The following is an 18,813-nucleotide window of genomic DNA, read 5'->3' as shown; positions in this document are numbered from 1 at the left end:
ACTGTAAATAAAACAGAAATGCAATAATAGAGTGAGGTTCAGAAAACAAAAATAGATTTCCATAGCTTATCTCATTCTCCGTTTCAAGTGTTACCAAACTGGATGGAAAGTATGAACTACTCTCTGAATGCAGTCTGACAATTTCTGAGAGGCTAAAACTTGCTTCTGTCTGACTGCTGTAAAACTGACTGACAGTGAGCTGTTGGGATGCTCATCCTTTTGGCAGGCTGATTTCTTGGTCAACTTTCTACTTGGTTGTTTACTCAGCTTGTCCCAGCAGCCTACTCTCGGAAAGGTCCAGATGGTTTCAGATGTCTTCCATTTCATAAATATTTAGGCCATATTCTCCCCAGAACACTCAAACCTTTAGAAATGATTTTATACCCTTGGCCTGATCTGTGCCTCACCATAGTTTAACCACACAGGTCTGTAGAGAGTTCTTTGGACTTCATTGCACTGATATTACCCCGATAAGCAGCGTGGATTGCCTGCAGGACTTTTATCTGCACATGTGTATGCCTCACTATATTATCCCCAATCAACTCAGTGTGCCACAAAGGGAATCTGGCGAAGTTTGAGACACATTTCATGAATAATTAAAGCAGAAAGAATAAACCAGACCAAAAATCTGGACCGAAATCAAGAAGATGTTTGTAAATGAGAGATTTATTTAACCTGAAAATGTGCACATCGCCCCTCAGTAGTTCATAAGGAGTGTTGTGTTATGTGTAAGTCATAAATGTGCCCAAACCCAGCCATTTAGACTGGCTTTAGCTGTGCTTTTTAAACCAGTATAGCAAACTGGTGGAAATTAGGAAATTAGTTTCTAAAATTAGAAACATTCTGTCTCAGAGTGATGCTGAAAAACTAGTTCATGTATGTATTATTTCTAAGCTCGACTATTGCAGTTCATAATTATTAGGTTTTCCCAAAAGCCTTTAAAGTCCAGTTGATCCAAAATGCTGCAGTGAGAGTCCTAACAGGGACGGAGCATATTTCTACCATACTGGCTTCTCTTCATCGGCCCCCTGTTAAATCCAGAATCCACTTTAAAATCCTTCTCCTCACATATAAGGTCTTGAATAATCTGGCCACATCTTTAAAGACCTCATAGTACTGTAGCACCCCATTAGAGCACTTCGCTCTCAGACTGCAGGCTTACTTTTGGTTCCTAGGATAATTAAAAGTAGAATAGGAGGCAGAGCAATTCAGTGCTTGTGTTAGCATTCTTCTACATAGTACAATCCACACACCACATACTTACTTTCATAATTGCATTAATTCAATAGTGCAGTGTTGTCTCTCATTGAATACTGCAAGCTGCCCATTTATTGCAGCATTTTATGATGACTGACACTTTCTGGGCGTTTGTGTCAAACCTCTGATCACACAGTCTTCTAAATTGAAGGCAATTTAAGCATAAATAATGCCACATGTCATGTAATGTAAATTAGCACTTGTTAAAATCTGTTACCTTTGTTCGTTCTGTTAATTTTCCTTAATTTGGTCTCATAATGATAATTGAAAAAATTAAGTCAGCTGTGAAAATTCAGACAAATAACAACTCGGCTCAGGAGAATAATTCAAAGTTCCAGTTTTTACACAAGTTGCTGAATTATTGATGTCATAGTCAAAATATGATGAAGATAAAAAGTAAATTTTTGGTTATTTGTAAGAAATTGTTGATCAGTGCTGTAAAGTCATGTTTTTCAATCATTTTCCTTAATATTTAATTAATTGTATCAATAAGCTGCCATAAGCTGCCCTGCAGTGTGACTTTGAAATATTAGTTTAACTTAGAGATTAGTTCTGTTTGTACGTTCTTGGTTATCCAGGTGATTTCGAGAACTTGGGAAAAAGGCAGCTGGAGTTTTTTAGGTTTTCATCAAAGACGCAGCTTCTGTTCTATAACAACTGGTGGAAAGTCCCAGGTAATAAACCCTTAGTGAGGGGCTATCTACTTTGGAGGTGATTCTAAGGGTCGTTACACCTCTATTCATCATGTGAGTTGTGATGCGAGCTGGTGTCGTAAGCCCACATATCTGCTCAACGATAGTCGTTCACAGCAAGCATAGATGGCCTCTTTTACTCCTCTCTCCAACAGACTTCCTTCTCGGCCCAAAATGTGAACTTTGGCATCATCAAAAGCGTGACCTTTGTCCTAGTGCAGATGTACAGCTGAGTCTTGTCCTGCTCATCTATGTTGTGCCATATTTTTGTGGAGCGGATGTTTGGTGTCTCCTGTTTGGAGATCAGAGCTCTCCTCACTGCACTGCACCGTATACGAGCTTGTTAAGCTTTTGTTTGGCTGCTTTGTCCTTGGGATGCAACAGTTTTTGTCTGAGGGTGTTGCTGGGTTTGAAGTGCACTGAAATGTCATGCTTGGAGAAAATTCTTCTGAGTTTCTCTAACAAATCTACAATGCTGTTTTGTCTGTTAGTCTTTTTCTCCCTGGTTGTTATCTGACATTTCTTTAATTGTTTGTGTTCCACTGGGTGCCGGGAGTCAAAGAGCTGGTATTAGTCTCTGTGTGTGGATTTCAGGTAAAATTCATTGTTGAGGCTTCCACGCTCTATAAATGAACACAACACATTCCAGAAATGGTAACCTTTTCCTTTGTATCCTCTGTGGTGAACTTGATGTTTTTATCCACTCAGTGGAAAACACATCAAGTGAAGGACTGGACCTCTTGGGTTCTGATTTTGACCCAGGCGAAGCTGACATATCTGAACCCAAGTCTTGTCCCCATCAAAGAGCCCAGAGCTTTACTTTCCACTTCCTTCACTTAAAGGTTGGCTGTGTTGGTGACAATCAGTAGCCCATGGCACATGCATGTTTTTACCAGGAGACACCCACATTGTATCTGAAATATGGGGTGGTAAGGCAGAGGTCCAACAGGGTGCAAACCTAAACAGGGGTGAAGCTTGTTTGAGGAGCTGTCTTTCTGTAGTTGTTTCCTGACAGGATCAACTGCCTTGATTGTGGGTATATACGTAAAAAGTGAAACAACATCAAACGACTGCATGGTTTCACCTGGAGTCAGCAGATGAGTTTTTACTGCTAACGATGGGTCAGAAAGGGGCTCTTTCTTTATGATTCTTGGGAGGTCCATATATACAGGGTGTAGCATCGTTGGGGTATTAATATGGCTTCCCCCACCTCAGGTTTTTCAGGATGTTATAGATAATATATTATTTTCTTCTTGTAGCTGCTGTGGGGTCTCGCCTCAAGACCTTGTAAGTGCTACTGTTGCTGAGGACTGTGGTAATTTTGGAGTGTTAATCAGTTGAGTTGAGAACAGCAGTGCACCTTCCCTTGGGGAAGGCCTGCTTGGACCATGATTGTATCTCCTCTTCCTCCAAGTGTAAACCCACATGTGTACAAAAACAGTTAATGTATATTTTTAACAGAGAGCTGCTAAAATGCTAAAAAGCAACATTTACATTCATTTTTAGTAATATTTATTAGAAATAAGTCTAATATATTCTCCCTCCATGAGTTTTTAGAGCTTGTCTGCTAAAACCAGCTGCCTGCTTTGGACATTTAATTACGCTGACATCAAGCTACGAGTGAATTAATAAAGTTGGGATTGAACATTAAATGATTAGTTAAAAAGCAGTTTCACATTGTCTCATTATTTTCACACGGTCATTTTTGCCGTACAAATTTCAGCTGCGGGTCCTTCTAAAGTCAGGCGTGTCTTTAAAACGAAACACTCATTTTATTTGTTCTTGTTCAACAAAATAATGAGGTTTAGTGTGCACAGCCTTGCTTTTCTCATCACCTGCAGGAGTCAGGTGAACAGTGCATCTTCACACATGATTTGTTCCAAACATCCTTTTGCTGTAAAGCTTCACACTCATTTCTCAAACAGCGGGAGCCAAAGGTTTGTTTTTGAAAGAAGCCTCGTGGAGAGAGAAAAAAATCAGTAGTCTGTGTACTCACTCAGGCAGTCGGTCGTGACATTACTGAGAGCTGTTTAATTGAGGGAGTACAATCAACATGTTTATCAGTTTGTTCTAAGTCAACAAATAGATTTGCTCTGAGGCCTTGATGACTTTAATCAAGCACAACATGGTCTGTCTTGGGCACAGAGGACAATGCTGCGCTCTGATGACTAACAGCTTTCTTTGGGCTGTCAGCTCATCAGAAAACATGAAAATGCTACACCAGATGGATGGAGCATGAAAATATCCCTGTCTTTGCATTCGCCAGCGCGACAATCATTGCTATGGCCTCTTGGCTTACCGCACTAGCAATCCGGTGTGCAAGAAACTCACAGGTATATATCTGATTCTCAGCCACAGTGTCCACTGCAGGGGGGAACCAATCCAATCTCCCAGGTGTGATAGAGGTTGGGACCCTGGAATGACTGATATCTAATGGTGGTGAGAAAAAAAGAGGAGATTAGTCTACTTTTTTCTCCTCATGTGCTTTTCTGTCATGTAGAGACTAAGGTGACATGATCAACTGGGCTAGATCTCAGGAGCTGGTGCCAAATAAGACTGGGGCAGGAAAAGGCTTATAATCCCTTTTCCACAGATTGATTTCTACAAGACCAGAGAGAAAAGAGACTAATGAATGTATAGATTTGAGGAAGTGAGTGTTCATAGGAAGAAGCTTTGCTATCATGTGATCCTCGAATAGGATGTCAATATACGGGTGACTCCTGTGAAGAAGAAGAGGTGTACTGGAGCATCAATCGTTGGCTCGTCTGCAGTCATATTTTAGAGAAATGTTGTCCCTCAGAAACCTTTTTATTCACCCAGCACTTTAATAAATCAAGTTCAACAAGAAATAAAATGCATTAATAAAACATAAAAATCATAAAATATGAGTAAGTTTGTTTTTTTTTAAAGTGTTTTAATCCTGCATCTATTGCTGTTTAAGCCAAGTTTACAGCACATCAATAAAATCAGCTACAGTGATTAATGCTTTGTTCTAAGTTGCATTATGATGATCAGTATTTACCCTCTGAGCAGCTCCGATGCGAGTCTCAGGCTTCATAATTCACATTCAAGGTTGACTGAGAATATGAATTGTAAATCCATCAAGTCCCCAACTGAAATGTGAAAGACAGGCTCACACTGTTTGCCTCAGTGTGGGCTTTAAATGATACTCACAGGAGGTTGATATTTACATAGATATCAGATTATTTTTTTATTGTTATTATTTTGGTTGTTGGAGGCTGCAGGCACATAGTTGCTTATCCTTCCTGCATGTTGAAAATGAGAGCTGCATAGACTCTGGGGTGCAGGCTGTGGCAAATTGGTGACAAGAGTAGAGCTGCTACTAATGACTGTTTCCACTTCTGGCTGTTGATTGCAGAAAATGACCAAGTGAGTAACTCCAGAATGCAAGTTTTTGACATCTGATCTCTTGTTTCTTTTTGCCAAATAGACCAAGACTCAGCAAATACGGTGGTTACTATATGCAAGACAAGGCCCCCTCATCAATAATCAATACTGTTTCCAATTACATTTCTTTGGACTAATTGCTGCAGTTTTGGTTAGGAGGTATAATTAAAATGCCCTCCTAAATTAATGCCATAGGCGGGTGGACACAGGCCGAAAATGTTTTACCAAATGAGGAGTGAGCAGGCAGAGATTAAAAACTCTGCCAGTAACTCTGCAAGACCCACTGACTTTATCATAGCTTAGCAAGAAGAACTCACTGGCAGGGCATACTGTAAAAAATTCAACAGTCTTTAATGGGAACAATCAGGTAAATACACAAGTTAAGGTTTGCATTAATACTCAAAGCTGGGAATGAAGAATTGTTCTTTTTCACGTTTACAAAGTCCAATTCTCTGAAGGTCCAAAACAAGTAGAATTTTTCAGAATCGTTTCCAGTTGACAGTTTTTCTCTTGGTTTTTGCAGGTGTGTTTCATCAAGTGCAAGGGCCGTCAGACTAGCATGTCAGGGAGCCATCTAGCACGAAGGAGGGCACGGCAGGTAAGCACAGGTTCACAGAGTAGCAAAAGTGTGACATCAAAGGGCAGCCTGAGTTTCACTGCAATACTAAGGGAGCAACAAGCAATGAGAGAAGAGTTGGAGGTAAATACTCTTGGTAAGTGGTAATGAGCTGCAACTGAGCTAACCGGTGCCAGAAGAAGTTATGCCAAGCACACACCCACACAGATGATAGAGGGAGGCAACGGGAGGAGAACGTAGAAGCACAAGAGTTTTCAGTGTGAGACGTGATCTCTGACTGTAGTCTTTGTTATTATAATGTGGTCGTTAATTCATAAGGTTTGTTTTAAACCCAGATCCTGTCACAGTCTGGCTGAAGCTGACTGTGTGGGAGTGAGGAGGAGGACCCAGGTTCAGACACGGAAGGAGACGGAACTGAGTTTATACAAAAGGCGAGCCGTTTATTAGGCTGAAAAAACATGAATACAAAAATGAAGCAAGGTGAACAGGGGGCGAGAACTAAAACATTAACTATGACGACTATGACAAAAGTTACATGAACATGATTCTGGACAGGTGCATGCGAGGAACTATGAAGAGGAAACATGAATCATGAAAGAATTTAAACCTGAAGTAACGTGGAGGGAGGAAAACAGACGACCTGACGAAGACTGAATGAAAATACACAGACTAAATACACACAGGAGGTGATCAGGGGAAGTGGAAACACATGGGGAAACAACTGATTGGATTTAACACAGTGACACCACAGTGAAAGTAAAACAAAACACATTGAACATGGAAACACCAGACTCTTCAAAATAAAACAGGAAACACTGAGAGACGTAGACATGGCAACACAAGCTTGACACACAGACAAAACACATGGGGAGACGCATGAGAACTGATAAGGGAGATGAGAGCATGGGTGTAACTAAAAGTAAAACAATGAGGACAAGAAAAAGACTCATAAATCATGAGACATAGATGAAACAAAAACTAGAATAAAACTTGACAAAATCCTGACTAATAATACCTACAACACAAGAACTTAACATATTTTCAATATAATAGAGAAAATCAAAAATACAAAATAAACTCAAAATCCTTTTCTGACTTTGGTTGGAAAAAATACGCATGTCCATGTCAGTGTGAGTGTACATAGTGTGCAGTCTTACGCACCTGATGCACTAGAAAGAAAAGAAAATCCACTACAACACTTTTTCACTCGCATTGTTTTATTTGCAAAATACATTTTTCACATAAAAAAACAAACAAAAAACATCTCAAGAAAGTGGAGATGATTATGCTGATTATCACTACAGGTTGCAGCTTCCCAGAGCAGTGATTTTCCCCCCAGAGACTGTACATATGTCTGCTGGGCTACACAGCGGGTAGTCTTCTTCCTTGAGCTGCAATTCTGGTCCCCAGACTTCAAATCTGCTCAGTGATGCGGGGAGCCCAGGCAGCAGCTTGATGTTTGGTTAAAAACATCCAATCATCATATTAGAAAAAAAGTGAAAACACATTACATATTCATCATGCTGAGGAAAAACCTTAAACATGCTGTCGTCATTTAAAAGTTATCTCACACTCAGTGGATGTGGGATGCAGGCTGACGGTTAGAGGAGGCTGTTGTTTGCTTTCAGAGCCTTATATTAAGGGAGAGGCAACATCTGGCTGCTGGATGTTGGCAGATCTAAAGGCTACAGGTGAAATTGCACAATGTATAGATGCTGCAGACACTTTCTCATTGCTGGAAAAGACTGCAAGAATCAGGGTTCACGCTGGATGCTGCCATTTAAGGCTTGAGTCTGAGCTGGTGGCATAAAGCTGCTGTAATCAACTGCGGCTGCAGACAAAGGTGGAAATCGTGCACTGGGAGAAGCTGCAGGTTTCGGGTCAGGCTTCGGATGAGAGGCTTCGGAGGCTGCTGGATTGAAGCGGCAAAAAATGAGGCTGTGGGTGGCTCCTGAAAGATGTTGATGGAAGGCTGGGTTCACTTAAAGTTCAGGATGCATGAGGTAGAATATGGAGCATGGATGTTTGCTGCTGTAGGTGGAGAATGAGATGTAACTCGATGTCAGAGGTCGCAGTTGAGTTTTGTGCCAGAGTTTTTTCTTGTATCAAGGTCAAGCCTGTGTCTGTTTAATATTTACAGCTGATTTCAGTCTTTTTGAGTCTTTTGATCAATATTTACAATTTGATTTTTTTCTACAGAATGTTTGTATTTAGCAATGTTTTGCTTTCCTTCCCCAAGAAGGCTCCCGGGGATCCGGTTCATGTGAGATGTCCACTTCTATAAGAGGAGGATAAACATTGTCCTCATGTAATTCACTGACCATCAGTAGTCCATTATCACCCTCTTGTAAACTAATCTGTGGACAGTTAAGTTTCTCCCAGAGGCGCTGTTTTATGATACGGCCAAGCTGAACAGTATATGGCCGGGGCCGCCCATTTTTATATCTGTAAGACAGGAACACACACAAATTAATTGTTTCTGATTTAAAAAATATGAGAGAATCTCTCTTAGTTAATTTTCCAAAAAATAAAGAGGAATTTCTCATTATTCTTATTTTAGATTTAAATTGGGTAAAGTGTCTATGAGACAGATTTTTAATTATTTTAATAAAAATCAACTTACTTGAGCATATCATCCACTACAGAGTGGTAGATCTTCTGATACTCTTCTACGGTGTATCCATGGATCAACAGAGGTGTCTCTCTCTGCTCCAGGACACCACCGGGGCTCAGCTCAGTGGGAGAGGCCTGAGGAGTGGGGAATAAATCCTGGACAGGAGAAGTAGTTGATGGCTCAGTGAATCCTTGGGCCCGCGCAGGTGTCAGAGCAGCAGTGCTAAGTTGTGTTACAGTGATGACCTGATGGAGGTCAGGACAACTGGAAGCTTTGGCCTCTGGGATGAAATCCTGGACCTGGAATAAGCGAAGAGCCGATTGTTTCTAATTTAATGACTTTGTTTTATTTGTTTCTATTCTAAGACCACATGGGTGTTTATTTTTCCAGATATATCTGAATTTAGAATGCCCACTCTGTCTCAATCAGTAAGCGCAGCTATTACCTTGTTACAGCCAGCTCCAGAGGTTTCCTGACAAGAGGATACTCTTTTCCTCTTCCTGCAGCGGCTATTGTCCTCCAAGTAAAAAGCCTTGCCACACTGCAACAGCACAAACAGGTCTATGTTAGAATTAAGGGTGAATAAGGTTAAAGTGACAACAAGTGTTGAATAAAAAGGAATTTAAAAAAGAATAATAATCAAATAAAGAGTGTTTTGTCGTGCAAGCCTTGTCACATATTATCTGCATCTATTGGAAGTAAATAATATTAATGAATCATATATTTTAAAAGTATAAAGCAATGAAGTTATTATATTGTTCTCTTTGCACATTTTTTTTTTCATTTAAGTATTTTCACAGCTGGAAAAGATGCTCAGATCTTTTACTGATGAGTGTCCTGCACAGTAAGCTTAAGTGTTACCTTGATAAGGGCGCATCCAGGCTGAACAGAGCCGACTCTTTTTCGCTTCCTGCAGCGGCTATCATCCTCCAAGTGAAAAGGCCTGCCACACTGTAACAACACACAGACACAGATGTTAGAACAAGGGTAAAAAGAGCAGCTGGTAAATTTTATTGAGTATTTCTTTAAAAAAAATTGTTTTAAGAAATATTTTGCTGAATATGTCTGCATCTAGTGAAAATAAAGATAGTAAATACTCCTGCACTAGTCTAATGAGCTTGGAAAGAAAAGAGACTGGACTTCGTCAGGTTTCTTTGAAGATGTTTCACCTCTCATCCGAGAAGCTTCTTCAGTTCTAAGAGCAATTGGTTGAGAGTCTCAGATTTTGAGCCCTCACGAGGGTCATGGACCCCCTATTGCTCCTCTTGCCTAATCACACAAGGTGTGAAAACGCGTGTAAGTCACAATCAGCCAAGGTTTTGGGTGAACCCATGGTGAAATCTAGCCCCACCCTATCATGTGATTTACTGAGGTCAAATGGCCCAGGATGTGAGTGGGCGTTAAAGCGTCTGGGAAGGATCTCAAAACTGGATTATTGATGTCAGACCGTTGGTGTTGTAAGCCACCGCCTCTGTTCAAAGATGGTCATTCACAGCGGACATAGATGGATTTCAAACCATCTGTCTTCTCTGTCCAAAATGTGAACATTGGCATCATCGAAAGAGTGACCTTTGTGGACAGCCAAGCCTTGTCCCGTCGAGGTTGTGCCATGCATTTATGAAGTGGCTGTTTGGTCTCTCCAATGTAGAGGTCTGAGCATTCCTCGATACACTGTACAGCAAACACTATGTTGTTAAATTTGTGTTTAGTTTTGTCTTTGGGATAAACCTGTTTTTGTTTGAGTGTGTGGCTGGTCTGAAACGCCTTCAAGGAAACTTAAAGAAATCCAGACGCTTTTCTTTCCAAGCTCCTTAGACTATGATGACCTGGGTGACTCAGAACCTTCAGACATACTCCTGCACTACATGACCACCTGTTATTTTTTTGATGCCACCATCTCCAAACCACACATCACAGCAGGTCTCACTACCATTTTTTAAACTTTCCTGAAACTTGTCTGCTTCATTCAAAAGTGGGATAATTTTAACAAATGAACATGTGTTTAATAAATCCTTTGTTATCTCTATGTGCTGCATAGAAGGGTGAGTTCTGTGATATTGTTTTGTAGATTGTTAAATATATTTGGGATGAACAACCAACTACTTACAAGCAAGTCGATTTTGAAATGTAAACCTAACGGGGGACCATAAGCTCATTTTTGCCTATAGGGTCTTGTTTTGAGTTAATCCAGCCCTGGTCTAACGAATAGAAATCACAAACTTTCAACTTGCATGTCCTTGCTAGAAAAAGTTTCTTTTCCTTTTCTTTTTATTAAATTCCTAAAAATGTTTGTTTTTTTGAACGAAAACTATTTAAATGGTACAGACCTAATGTTTAATTCAGTATTTTTTCGAAGTCAATGGCGTCATATCTACATTAGATATTTACAAGGTTCGAATATATCACACATGATGCAGCTCTGCACGCACTGAACTGCGCTGTCTGACTCTTCTCAGACAGTGGGTAGGGTTAATTGAGGTCTAAAGCACTCACAAGTAATTAATATCACCCAACAAACTTCTCTCGTGGCCTCCTGGCAGCACATTTTGATGCTACCCTTTTTTTTCTTTTCTAAAAACCTTGAAACCTCACATGTTCCGTGATGAAAGCGGTGTTCTCGGAGTCAGCATGGCTTCCAGTGGAGGTCATGCTGAAGAAAATAGTCAGTGGATGTGCTGCTTTGAAAGAAATCGTCGAGTCTGTGAAAACCTGGCTTTTCTGCCCCGCTGAGCCAGTGGAGCTGAAGGACGAGGCCCGTCTTTATTTGCATAACACTGAAATGTGTCAGGCTTTCTTTTCACCTCTTTTATCCAACGTTTCATCCAGATTTCACTCAACCAATCACTCGCGTTTACTGGAATTACTCAGTGGTTTCAATTAATTACCCTAACCCCGATGTGAACTCTCATGTTCATATTATAATGACTCTGTAATAGGGTTTTGGTTTGTATGACTGCTGTATCGTTACGCCACAAATAGTTGCGTTTGGCTATTTTCCAAAATTACAAGGAAACTGAATTAATGTATGAAAAAAATAAATTCATCTGTTTTTAAAGTACTACACAGTTTGAGTATGTAGTTCCTAAGTGTGCCTGAAGGGGCCAGTTATACAAAACTCATTCTTAAAATTGCAACAATAACAAAAAACAAACACATAAATATGTAAGTAGCTGTTAAAATCCCCACTTTCCTCTATTCTAGTATTAATCCAGATGGCCAAAGTTAAACACTGATTTCTGATGTTTCTCTGCATCTCACGTAGTTGTTTCACCAAAATTACAATGTAACTAACAAATTAATGTATAAATGAATGGCTAAATAAATGCTTCGGTTTTTGTTAAAATGTACCTTTTTGTCTGTTTTAAGGGATACGCTTCATGAACTAATCCAAAAATAACAAATTAAACAAACAAACAAAACAAATCTGTTTTTATAAAAATGAATTTTTCTCTCACTTTTCAGTGAACAGCAGTAAATAAAGCAACACTGGAGCCCTGCAGCAAAAATTCACTGAGGACCCCAAAAGAGACCTTACTGTAGTATATCCACATAACATTATATACCCATCATTTTGTTGTATTTTGTCCCTGCTGAGATCACTTACCATCTCTGAAAAATTAAGCTTTGACGGTGTCGGCAGTCCAGGTAGATAAGAAGCTAAGCTCGTATGTGATGAGCCCGAGTTTTAGCTGCTTGTTGAATCCGCCTCTCAGGTATTAATCTTTGGCTCCTCCCACCTCATTGAGGAACTGACGTCACCTCGTTCACCTTGATTCCTCTCTTCATGTCCTAGTCCAGGGGTGGGCAATCTCAGTCCACGAGGGCCGGTGTCCCTGCAGGTTTTAGATGTGTCCTCGAACCAACACAGCTGATTTAAATGGCTAAATTAGCTCCTCAACATGTCCTGAAGTTCTCCAGAGGCCTGGTAACGAACTAATCATGTGATTCAGGTGTGTTGACCCAAGGTGAGATCTAAAACCTGCAGGGACACCAGCCCTCGTGGACTGAGATTGCCCACCCCTGTCCTAGTCCCTGGGGCAGGGGACTAAGACTCAGTGGCAGCAGGCATTTACATAAATGAGACATTATGGCCTTAGATGAAAGTAAGTGTGAAATGTAGCACAACTGCACCTTCTATTGTTTTTTTTAATAATAACTGAATTGACTGACACACAGTTCCCCCTGATGCCCCTCAGCCCTGGGGAGGTTCTGCCCACTTTCCCTCTCCATTTCTGGAGGAGGATTGAATGGACATAAACTGAAGTGTTTAGATGAAACAAATATAGTGCTGTATAAATATGCTATCTTAAACATGTACACGGATTATTCAGTGCCAGCTTTACTGCAGCATTTAGTCACTCACGCAGAAGTTTGGCACCTGGGGTACAGAAACACTTTGGAGGCAGGATTTTAAATGTGACTCCATCTGACATAAAACCTACTAAACAGCTTTGTCAATAATTTGAGAGATGTGTGAATTACCTCTGTGTTCATGCAGCTTCTCTGTAATTGCCAGCAGCTTGTGCTGACAAGATAATCGATCACCACATACACGGGTACCTATTCATTCATGACCGTATGCAGGCATCATGGAGCACACATCCTCCAGACATGTCTCCTTTTCCCCGTGATCAATGAGTTCATATGAAATTAGACAACACTCGGTTAACTGAATGAATGTGTGTGTCTATCGTGTGTCCTCCTTCCAGCAAAAATGAACCTGATATTTGGCATCAGCAGTTTAGGAAAGTGATATTTCACTCTCAGGGAAAGTTCACTTATTTTTCTAGAATTATTTTTGCTCCCAACTATTTGCACTGGGAACAACTCTGCCGTCACCATTTTCTGGATACTGGATGATAATCACTACTCATTTCAGTGAACAGACAACGTGACAGCACGCACACGTGAAAAAGAGAGTGGGAGAGGAAGAAGAGGGAGATAAGGGCCAATTGACCGTGACCTTGAGTTTTGAAGTGATGTCTTCAGTAATGGTGATGTCTCTTTGTATTTGACAGAGCAGCCAGTGGAAAGATTTGTGCCACTTCAGTTTGGCACTTGTCGCATCCACAGAAAAGGCAACTTTGACCCACACACGCACACACACAGGCAAGTGATGAGCACTCAGAGCCACATGTTCATACTTGTTAGCTGAACGAGCTCACACAACCAGCGTGAGGAGCATTTACCATAACACCGAACAACAGTGAGCTGTGGCTCACCTTCCCCAACACTGTGAGAGGTGTAGGCGGAGTGGAGTACTCGGGTCTGAGAGCAAAGCAGTACAGACCACTTCAGCTGACTGAGATGGTGCTTGTATTATGAAAGGGCACTGAATCATCAACTGAACTGAATGAATCTAACAAAGCCATACAAGCAGCAATAAAAGGATGGATGGATGCAGACGGGTGACATATTAAAGGGAAAATGAATCTTGGAGGAGATCGACTAACCCTGTTGGGCTGTGGGGGGCAGTTTGGCGGCATGGTTTTGGTCACCAGTCGGGGGGAAGAGTCATTAATACAGAGTTGTTGTGAGTGGGGATGAGCACTGTTTCTTCAGTTTGTACCTTTACATAATATAAAAATTGGTAACAATTCAGCATATACTGGAATATAAAGCAGTGATTCTCAGCCATTCTGTGCATCTTTCAAATAATTATTCTCGTCTTTTACATTTAATACAATCCCATTTTCTCTTCTGTCCTTTCTTATGATTGCCTGGTTCACACTTGAGAATCAGAACATAATGTGTTCACAGTTCTGTCTGACGTCAGGTTACCTTTGTGTGTTTTTTGGGGGGAAATTAATCTTTCTAAATGTCCTGGTGTTCTGTGTTCACAATCAAAGGGAAACAAATGAATTTTAATCAATCATTCAATCAAGCAAGATGTCATGCACATTTCGAACACAGCACATGTAAATGTGTTTGTATTTTGGGACGATTCTGGCAAATTAAGTACAACGCAACTCTGATAGCAAACTGGCGCACAAACATCTCCACACTAGAAACAATAGTGGTGTCATTGTTCTGGGTCATTCAACCCAGCATTTTGAGTCTGGGATGTTTTTCTGATTTCTTTGTAAAGTGTTAGTTTTTTCATTGAGTTTAGTCCCTGGTTTTCATGTCAAGTCTATCATGTCTTCTGTGTCCCGTTGTTGTTGTGTTGTGCTTTCATGTTCTCTTGTGTTCCCTCGCTTGATTTGTCCACCAAAGTTTGGAGAAAAAACCCTCTATACCAAAGTATTCCAGAGTCAAATGTGAGGCCAGCTGTCTGATAGCTAAAGCCTGGCTGAAACTAAGCCATGCAGCAGGACAATGATTCTAAGCACAGCAGCAAATCTGCAGCAAAACAGCTGAAAAAGAAAAGAATCAGGATGTTGTGAAGGTTTAGTCAAAGTGCAGACTACAACCCATTTGAAATGCTGTGGTGGAACCTCAAGAGAGCAGTGCATAAACAAATGCCTGCAAATCTCAATGAACCAAAGCATTGCTGTAAAGAAGAGGCGGCCAAATTTCCTGCAGAACAATGTGAGAGACTCATAAAGTCAAACAGAGAAGATTAAAGTTAATGCAGCTAAATGTGGTGCTACAAATGACTGAATTATAGGATGTACTTAGTTTTTCACACACTGCTTCTGCATTTTGGCTTAGTATTTGTTAAATTAATAACAGCACACTGCAACGTGTCACCTCATACTGTTCATCGGAGGTTCTATTTACCTAATTTAAAGACCTGCGAAGGACCAAATGAGTTCTTTTCTTTTAGTATGCTCTTATTCATAAAACCTTAGAATTATATGTGACTGTAGGTAAATGAATTGGTAGATAAAGTTGTGCCTGGCAGACTGCAATAAAGGCTAATGAGACATGCATCATCTAACAAAGCAGTCAGCTGTCCTCTGTTCTGGGCTTCAGAGTGAGCACTTCAGAAAGAAGGAGGGAGAATGTCAAGTGGCCTTATGTGCAATATCAAAGCTACAAAAAGGCAACGAATCATGCTGATTCAAAAGACGCTGCTTCTCACATTCGGATGGCTCTGGCTCACTTGTATTCACTGGAAGCCTCAAATGCTCATAAAGAGAAAATGTACAACTTGGAGGGTTTAACAGGACATGCTGTACGCAAGTGTAAAATGTGAGAAATGTTAAGCAGAACTGGCATGTATTAGCTAAAAGGGATTGTTACATGGTTTATTCCCTAAAGGTGTGATTTCCAATGAAAAGCAGCATCATCTGGAGATCTCACTTTATTTGTACCGAGAATTAATGAGACATTCTGGCTATTAAGCAGGAGGTTTGTGAGCCTGAACGTGCCTACAGCTGACAGTAGCACTCATCAAAAACCCTATGCATATATATTATTCATGTGCAGCACAACGCCACGGCTGATTTGCTGTATATAAATAAACCGTGTGGTACAACGCTGGGATCTCTAAGCGTTGCTTCAACATTATGAATAATTTAGACTAGAAAAATCCAGCCAAACCAAATACGAATGTAAAACACTGTTTTAATTCACAGTGTAGATAACGATCTCCTTACGCAGGTATAATATATAATAAAATATCCTACTTCCTCTTAAAAAAAACACTTAAGAAAAGCAAAACTTGTACACAAACTTGACAGAAAACAAGATTGCTAAGAAGCTTTTAATTTGAAAGAATTTTATAATGAAGGAAAAACAGGTATTGCTTTTTTTTTTTAATTATTATTGCCATGTTTCATTCCTCTCCTAAATCAAGTGTTGATGAAATTTCCTTCTTGCTATTTTCCTTCTCTGTAAACTAGGTTTCTTTCAACCTCAGTCAAAATTTAATCTCCTTTGGGGAGAAATAACCCAGCACAAAGGAAGGCTATGGCAGAAAATGTTGTAGTTTACAAGGAGATACTTTGGTCACTTGATATAATTGAGAGGGGATGTGCGGAGAGCTCGCTCTCCCTATTACTCACTTCCACTTCAAACCCTTCTGCTTTACAGGGTTTCATCTTCACGATGTTATTGAGTCCTAAAACACACCTGCTCCCACAGAGTGATGTCCTTGCTCTGCCACTAAACACTAAGTGCTTCAGCTTGTCTTTAAGGCTGTGAGAACTGTTGCTCCATTATGGCACTGTGTAAAATTTTAGAAGGCTTAATTTTTATTTCTATCTGGATGATGCCACCGTACACTTGAAAGTGGGTTAGATTTAAAAGCATGTGAGTTGTAACATTTTAAAAAGCAGAGAAAAAGTGACCTCTGTGAGGGGAAATACAGTGAGCTGTAATAAAGGTACAAGCCTCCCTCACACATACTCTTCATTTTAGTGCTGTTTTGAAACTCTAATTAAGTCTTTTTAGGAAAACTGTACACATGTGGATGTAAACAAGATGTTGAGATATAGATGAAAAACTCAATCCATTCTGTCTCTTGACAATTTTATCAAACAATAATTTTTGTCCCAAAAGTTGATTCTGTTCATCTGGCCGTGGTGTTTTCAGTGGGAGAAGCATTTCTTCAGTCTCAGCTGACTGCAGGTTTCCCCAACCATATAAACAGTACATTTGCACAGCTGACTAACAATGGGCTGTGAGGTCAGTTTCATGATCATTAATATGCAAATTATCATGACCACTGATCAGTGGCCATGAGCACCATTCACCATTTACAACATTGTAAGATGGTGACAGATGTATCCTTAGGCCCCCTCCTCGATTCAGAGATGGTCTTCCCCCTTTGATGTAAATGGCCTCCTTGACTCCGCCCTCAAACCAGCGTTCCTCCCTGTCCAGGATGTGTACATCCTCATTATTGAAAGAGTGTCCACTGGCCTGTAGGTGTAAATAGACTGCAGAGTCCTGGCCTGACAAGGTAGCTCTTCTGTGATGTGCCATCCGCTTAGTCAGAGGTTGTTTGGGTTTCCCGATGTATAAATCATGGCAATCCTCCTGGCACTTAACAGCGCACACTATGTTACTGTTTTTGTGTCGGGGGACCCGATCCTTAGGGTGGACCAATTTTTGGCGCAGCGTGTTTTGGGGTTTAAAAGCCACAGAGACACGGTGTTTAGAGAGAATGCGTCTCAACTGTTCTGATACTGTTAACACATAAGCGATCACTGAGGGTTTTTGCTTAGGCAGCAGTTGTCCTTCTCTCCTGGTGCCTTCCCAGCTTCGATAAACGTCCAGCTGGGATAACATTTACTCAAGGCCTTCTTGATATGATGTTCTTTTGTTTCCCTGACAGCTGTGTCTGTGGCAATGGTGTTTGCTCTGTGGTGTAGCGTCCTGATGATATTTAAAAAAACAAGTTTGCAAATGGTAGATCCAGCACCCATGCTCCCTGTTTCTGCTCTGTCTGAGGTGGGAATTAAAGATCTTACACACTAGGACCTCTACCAGACAAATCTGTGCAGCATCCACCCTTGACCTTGTCCTCCAGCCCTGCTCCTCTCTTTACCAAAGTGTCTACAACATATGACTTCAGGTCTGCTGATATGATTACAAAATCAGTCATAGATCTGTGACCTAGGTTGTCCTGCTCCCATGTGCACTTGCTTGAACATGGTGTTCATCATGGTTCAAAACTGTGGTTAGTGCAGAAGTCCAATTTTAGAGATTTTTATTCGAGAGATTTGGACGGATGATAAAGCATAGAGGGCAGTGAAGCTGTTCTGCCTGCACAGGCGGTTCCAACAGCCTATCAAGACACTTTGTTTTTGTTCTTGTTGTAGTTTGTTTTAAGCACATGTTTTAAAATCCCTCTGCCCAATACAACACTGGAAACACAAACTCATCTAGCACCTGAAACATCGCCCTCTTCCCAACCTATTTTCTAAAAATAAAAACAGGACCATCATTTCAGTCTGTCTGATGCTGAAGAACAACCCCCCCCCCCATTTTGGCCTCAGTCTTGTCGAAGTAAAGGCCTAATGGGGTAAAATGTTGTTTCTGGAGCAAGTCCAATGAGGCCAACGCAAGCAGCTTGATGAACAGCGCTGTCATAGCGAGAGCGTTAATGTGCAGGCTTTGGAGAATTATGATGAGATTAGCTCAGAGCCCAGTGGAACGCCTAATGCCACCGGTATTTGTTTATGTCACTTTGGGTTTTAGTAAGAGAGGAGTAAGTTACTGAACGACCCTCCAGTGTGGGCGAACGTCAATAAAACAATGTTATAAGAAGTAGATCATAGAGCTGAAGGTCAAGGCCAAATCATTTAGTCCTGTATTTCTTCTACATACAGGAATGCAGAGGAATTTATAATTTACACGGTTTATAATGTTTA

At 40.7% G+C, this 18,813-nt stretch overlaps 1 protein-coding gene across 2 annotated transcripts; it reads right to left on the bottom strand.

Annotated features, from left to right (window-relative positions):
• Nucleotides 1-7,133: 7,133 nt before the first annotated feature.
• Nucleotides 7,134-12,344, bottom strand: LOC102081533 (uncharacterized protein C22orf31). 2 transcript variants are annotated; one of them, XR_003220315.1, is made up of 6 exons: nucleotides 12,153-12,344; nucleotides 9,410-9,499; nucleotides 8,994-9,089; nucleotides 8,558-8,847; nucleotides 7,506-8,379; nucleotides 7,134-7,385 (listed from the first exon to the last, which is right to left on the bottom strand). XR_003220315.1 is itself a non-coding variant. In XM_005470096.4 (5 exons), exons 1-5 carry the CDS (start codon nucleotides 12,153-12,155, stop codon nucleotides 8,145-8,147), a joined length of 714 nt encoding a protein of 237 aa, XP_005470153.1. In that variant the 5' UTR covers nucleotides 12,156-12,344; the 3' UTR covers nucleotides 7,134-8,144. The 2 variants fall into 2 exon arrangements, 1 of the variants encoding a protein (XP_005470153.1); XM_005470096.4 differs by having other exon boundaries at nucleotides 7,134-8,379.
• Between the last annotated feature and the right edge of the window lie 6,469 nt (nucleotides 12,345-18,813).

The sequence above is a fragment of the Oreochromis niloticus genome, linkage group LG6 (assembly GCF_001858045.2).
Source record: "Oreochromis niloticus isolate F11D_XX linkage group LG6, O_niloticus_UMD_NMBU, whole genome shotgun sequence".
Lineage (NCBI taxonomy): Eukaryota > Metazoa > Chordata > Actinopteri > Cichliformes > Cichlidae > Oreochromis > Oreochromis niloticus.
This window is presented reverse-complemented; position numbering and strand designations above follow the sequence as displayed.

Excerpts from the sequence above, each read along its gene's own strand:
- LOC102081533 (XM_005470096.4), bottom strand. Across the intron at positions 9,090-9,409 it reads CTGGATGCGCCCTTATCAAG|TGTGGCAAGGCTTTTTACTT; the intron begins GTAACACTTAAG and ends GTGCTGTTGCAG. Across the intron at positions 8,380-8,557 it reads GTAGTGGATGATATGCTCAA|ATATAAAAATGGGCGGCCCC; the intron begins GTAAGTTGATTT and ends CCTGTCTTACAG.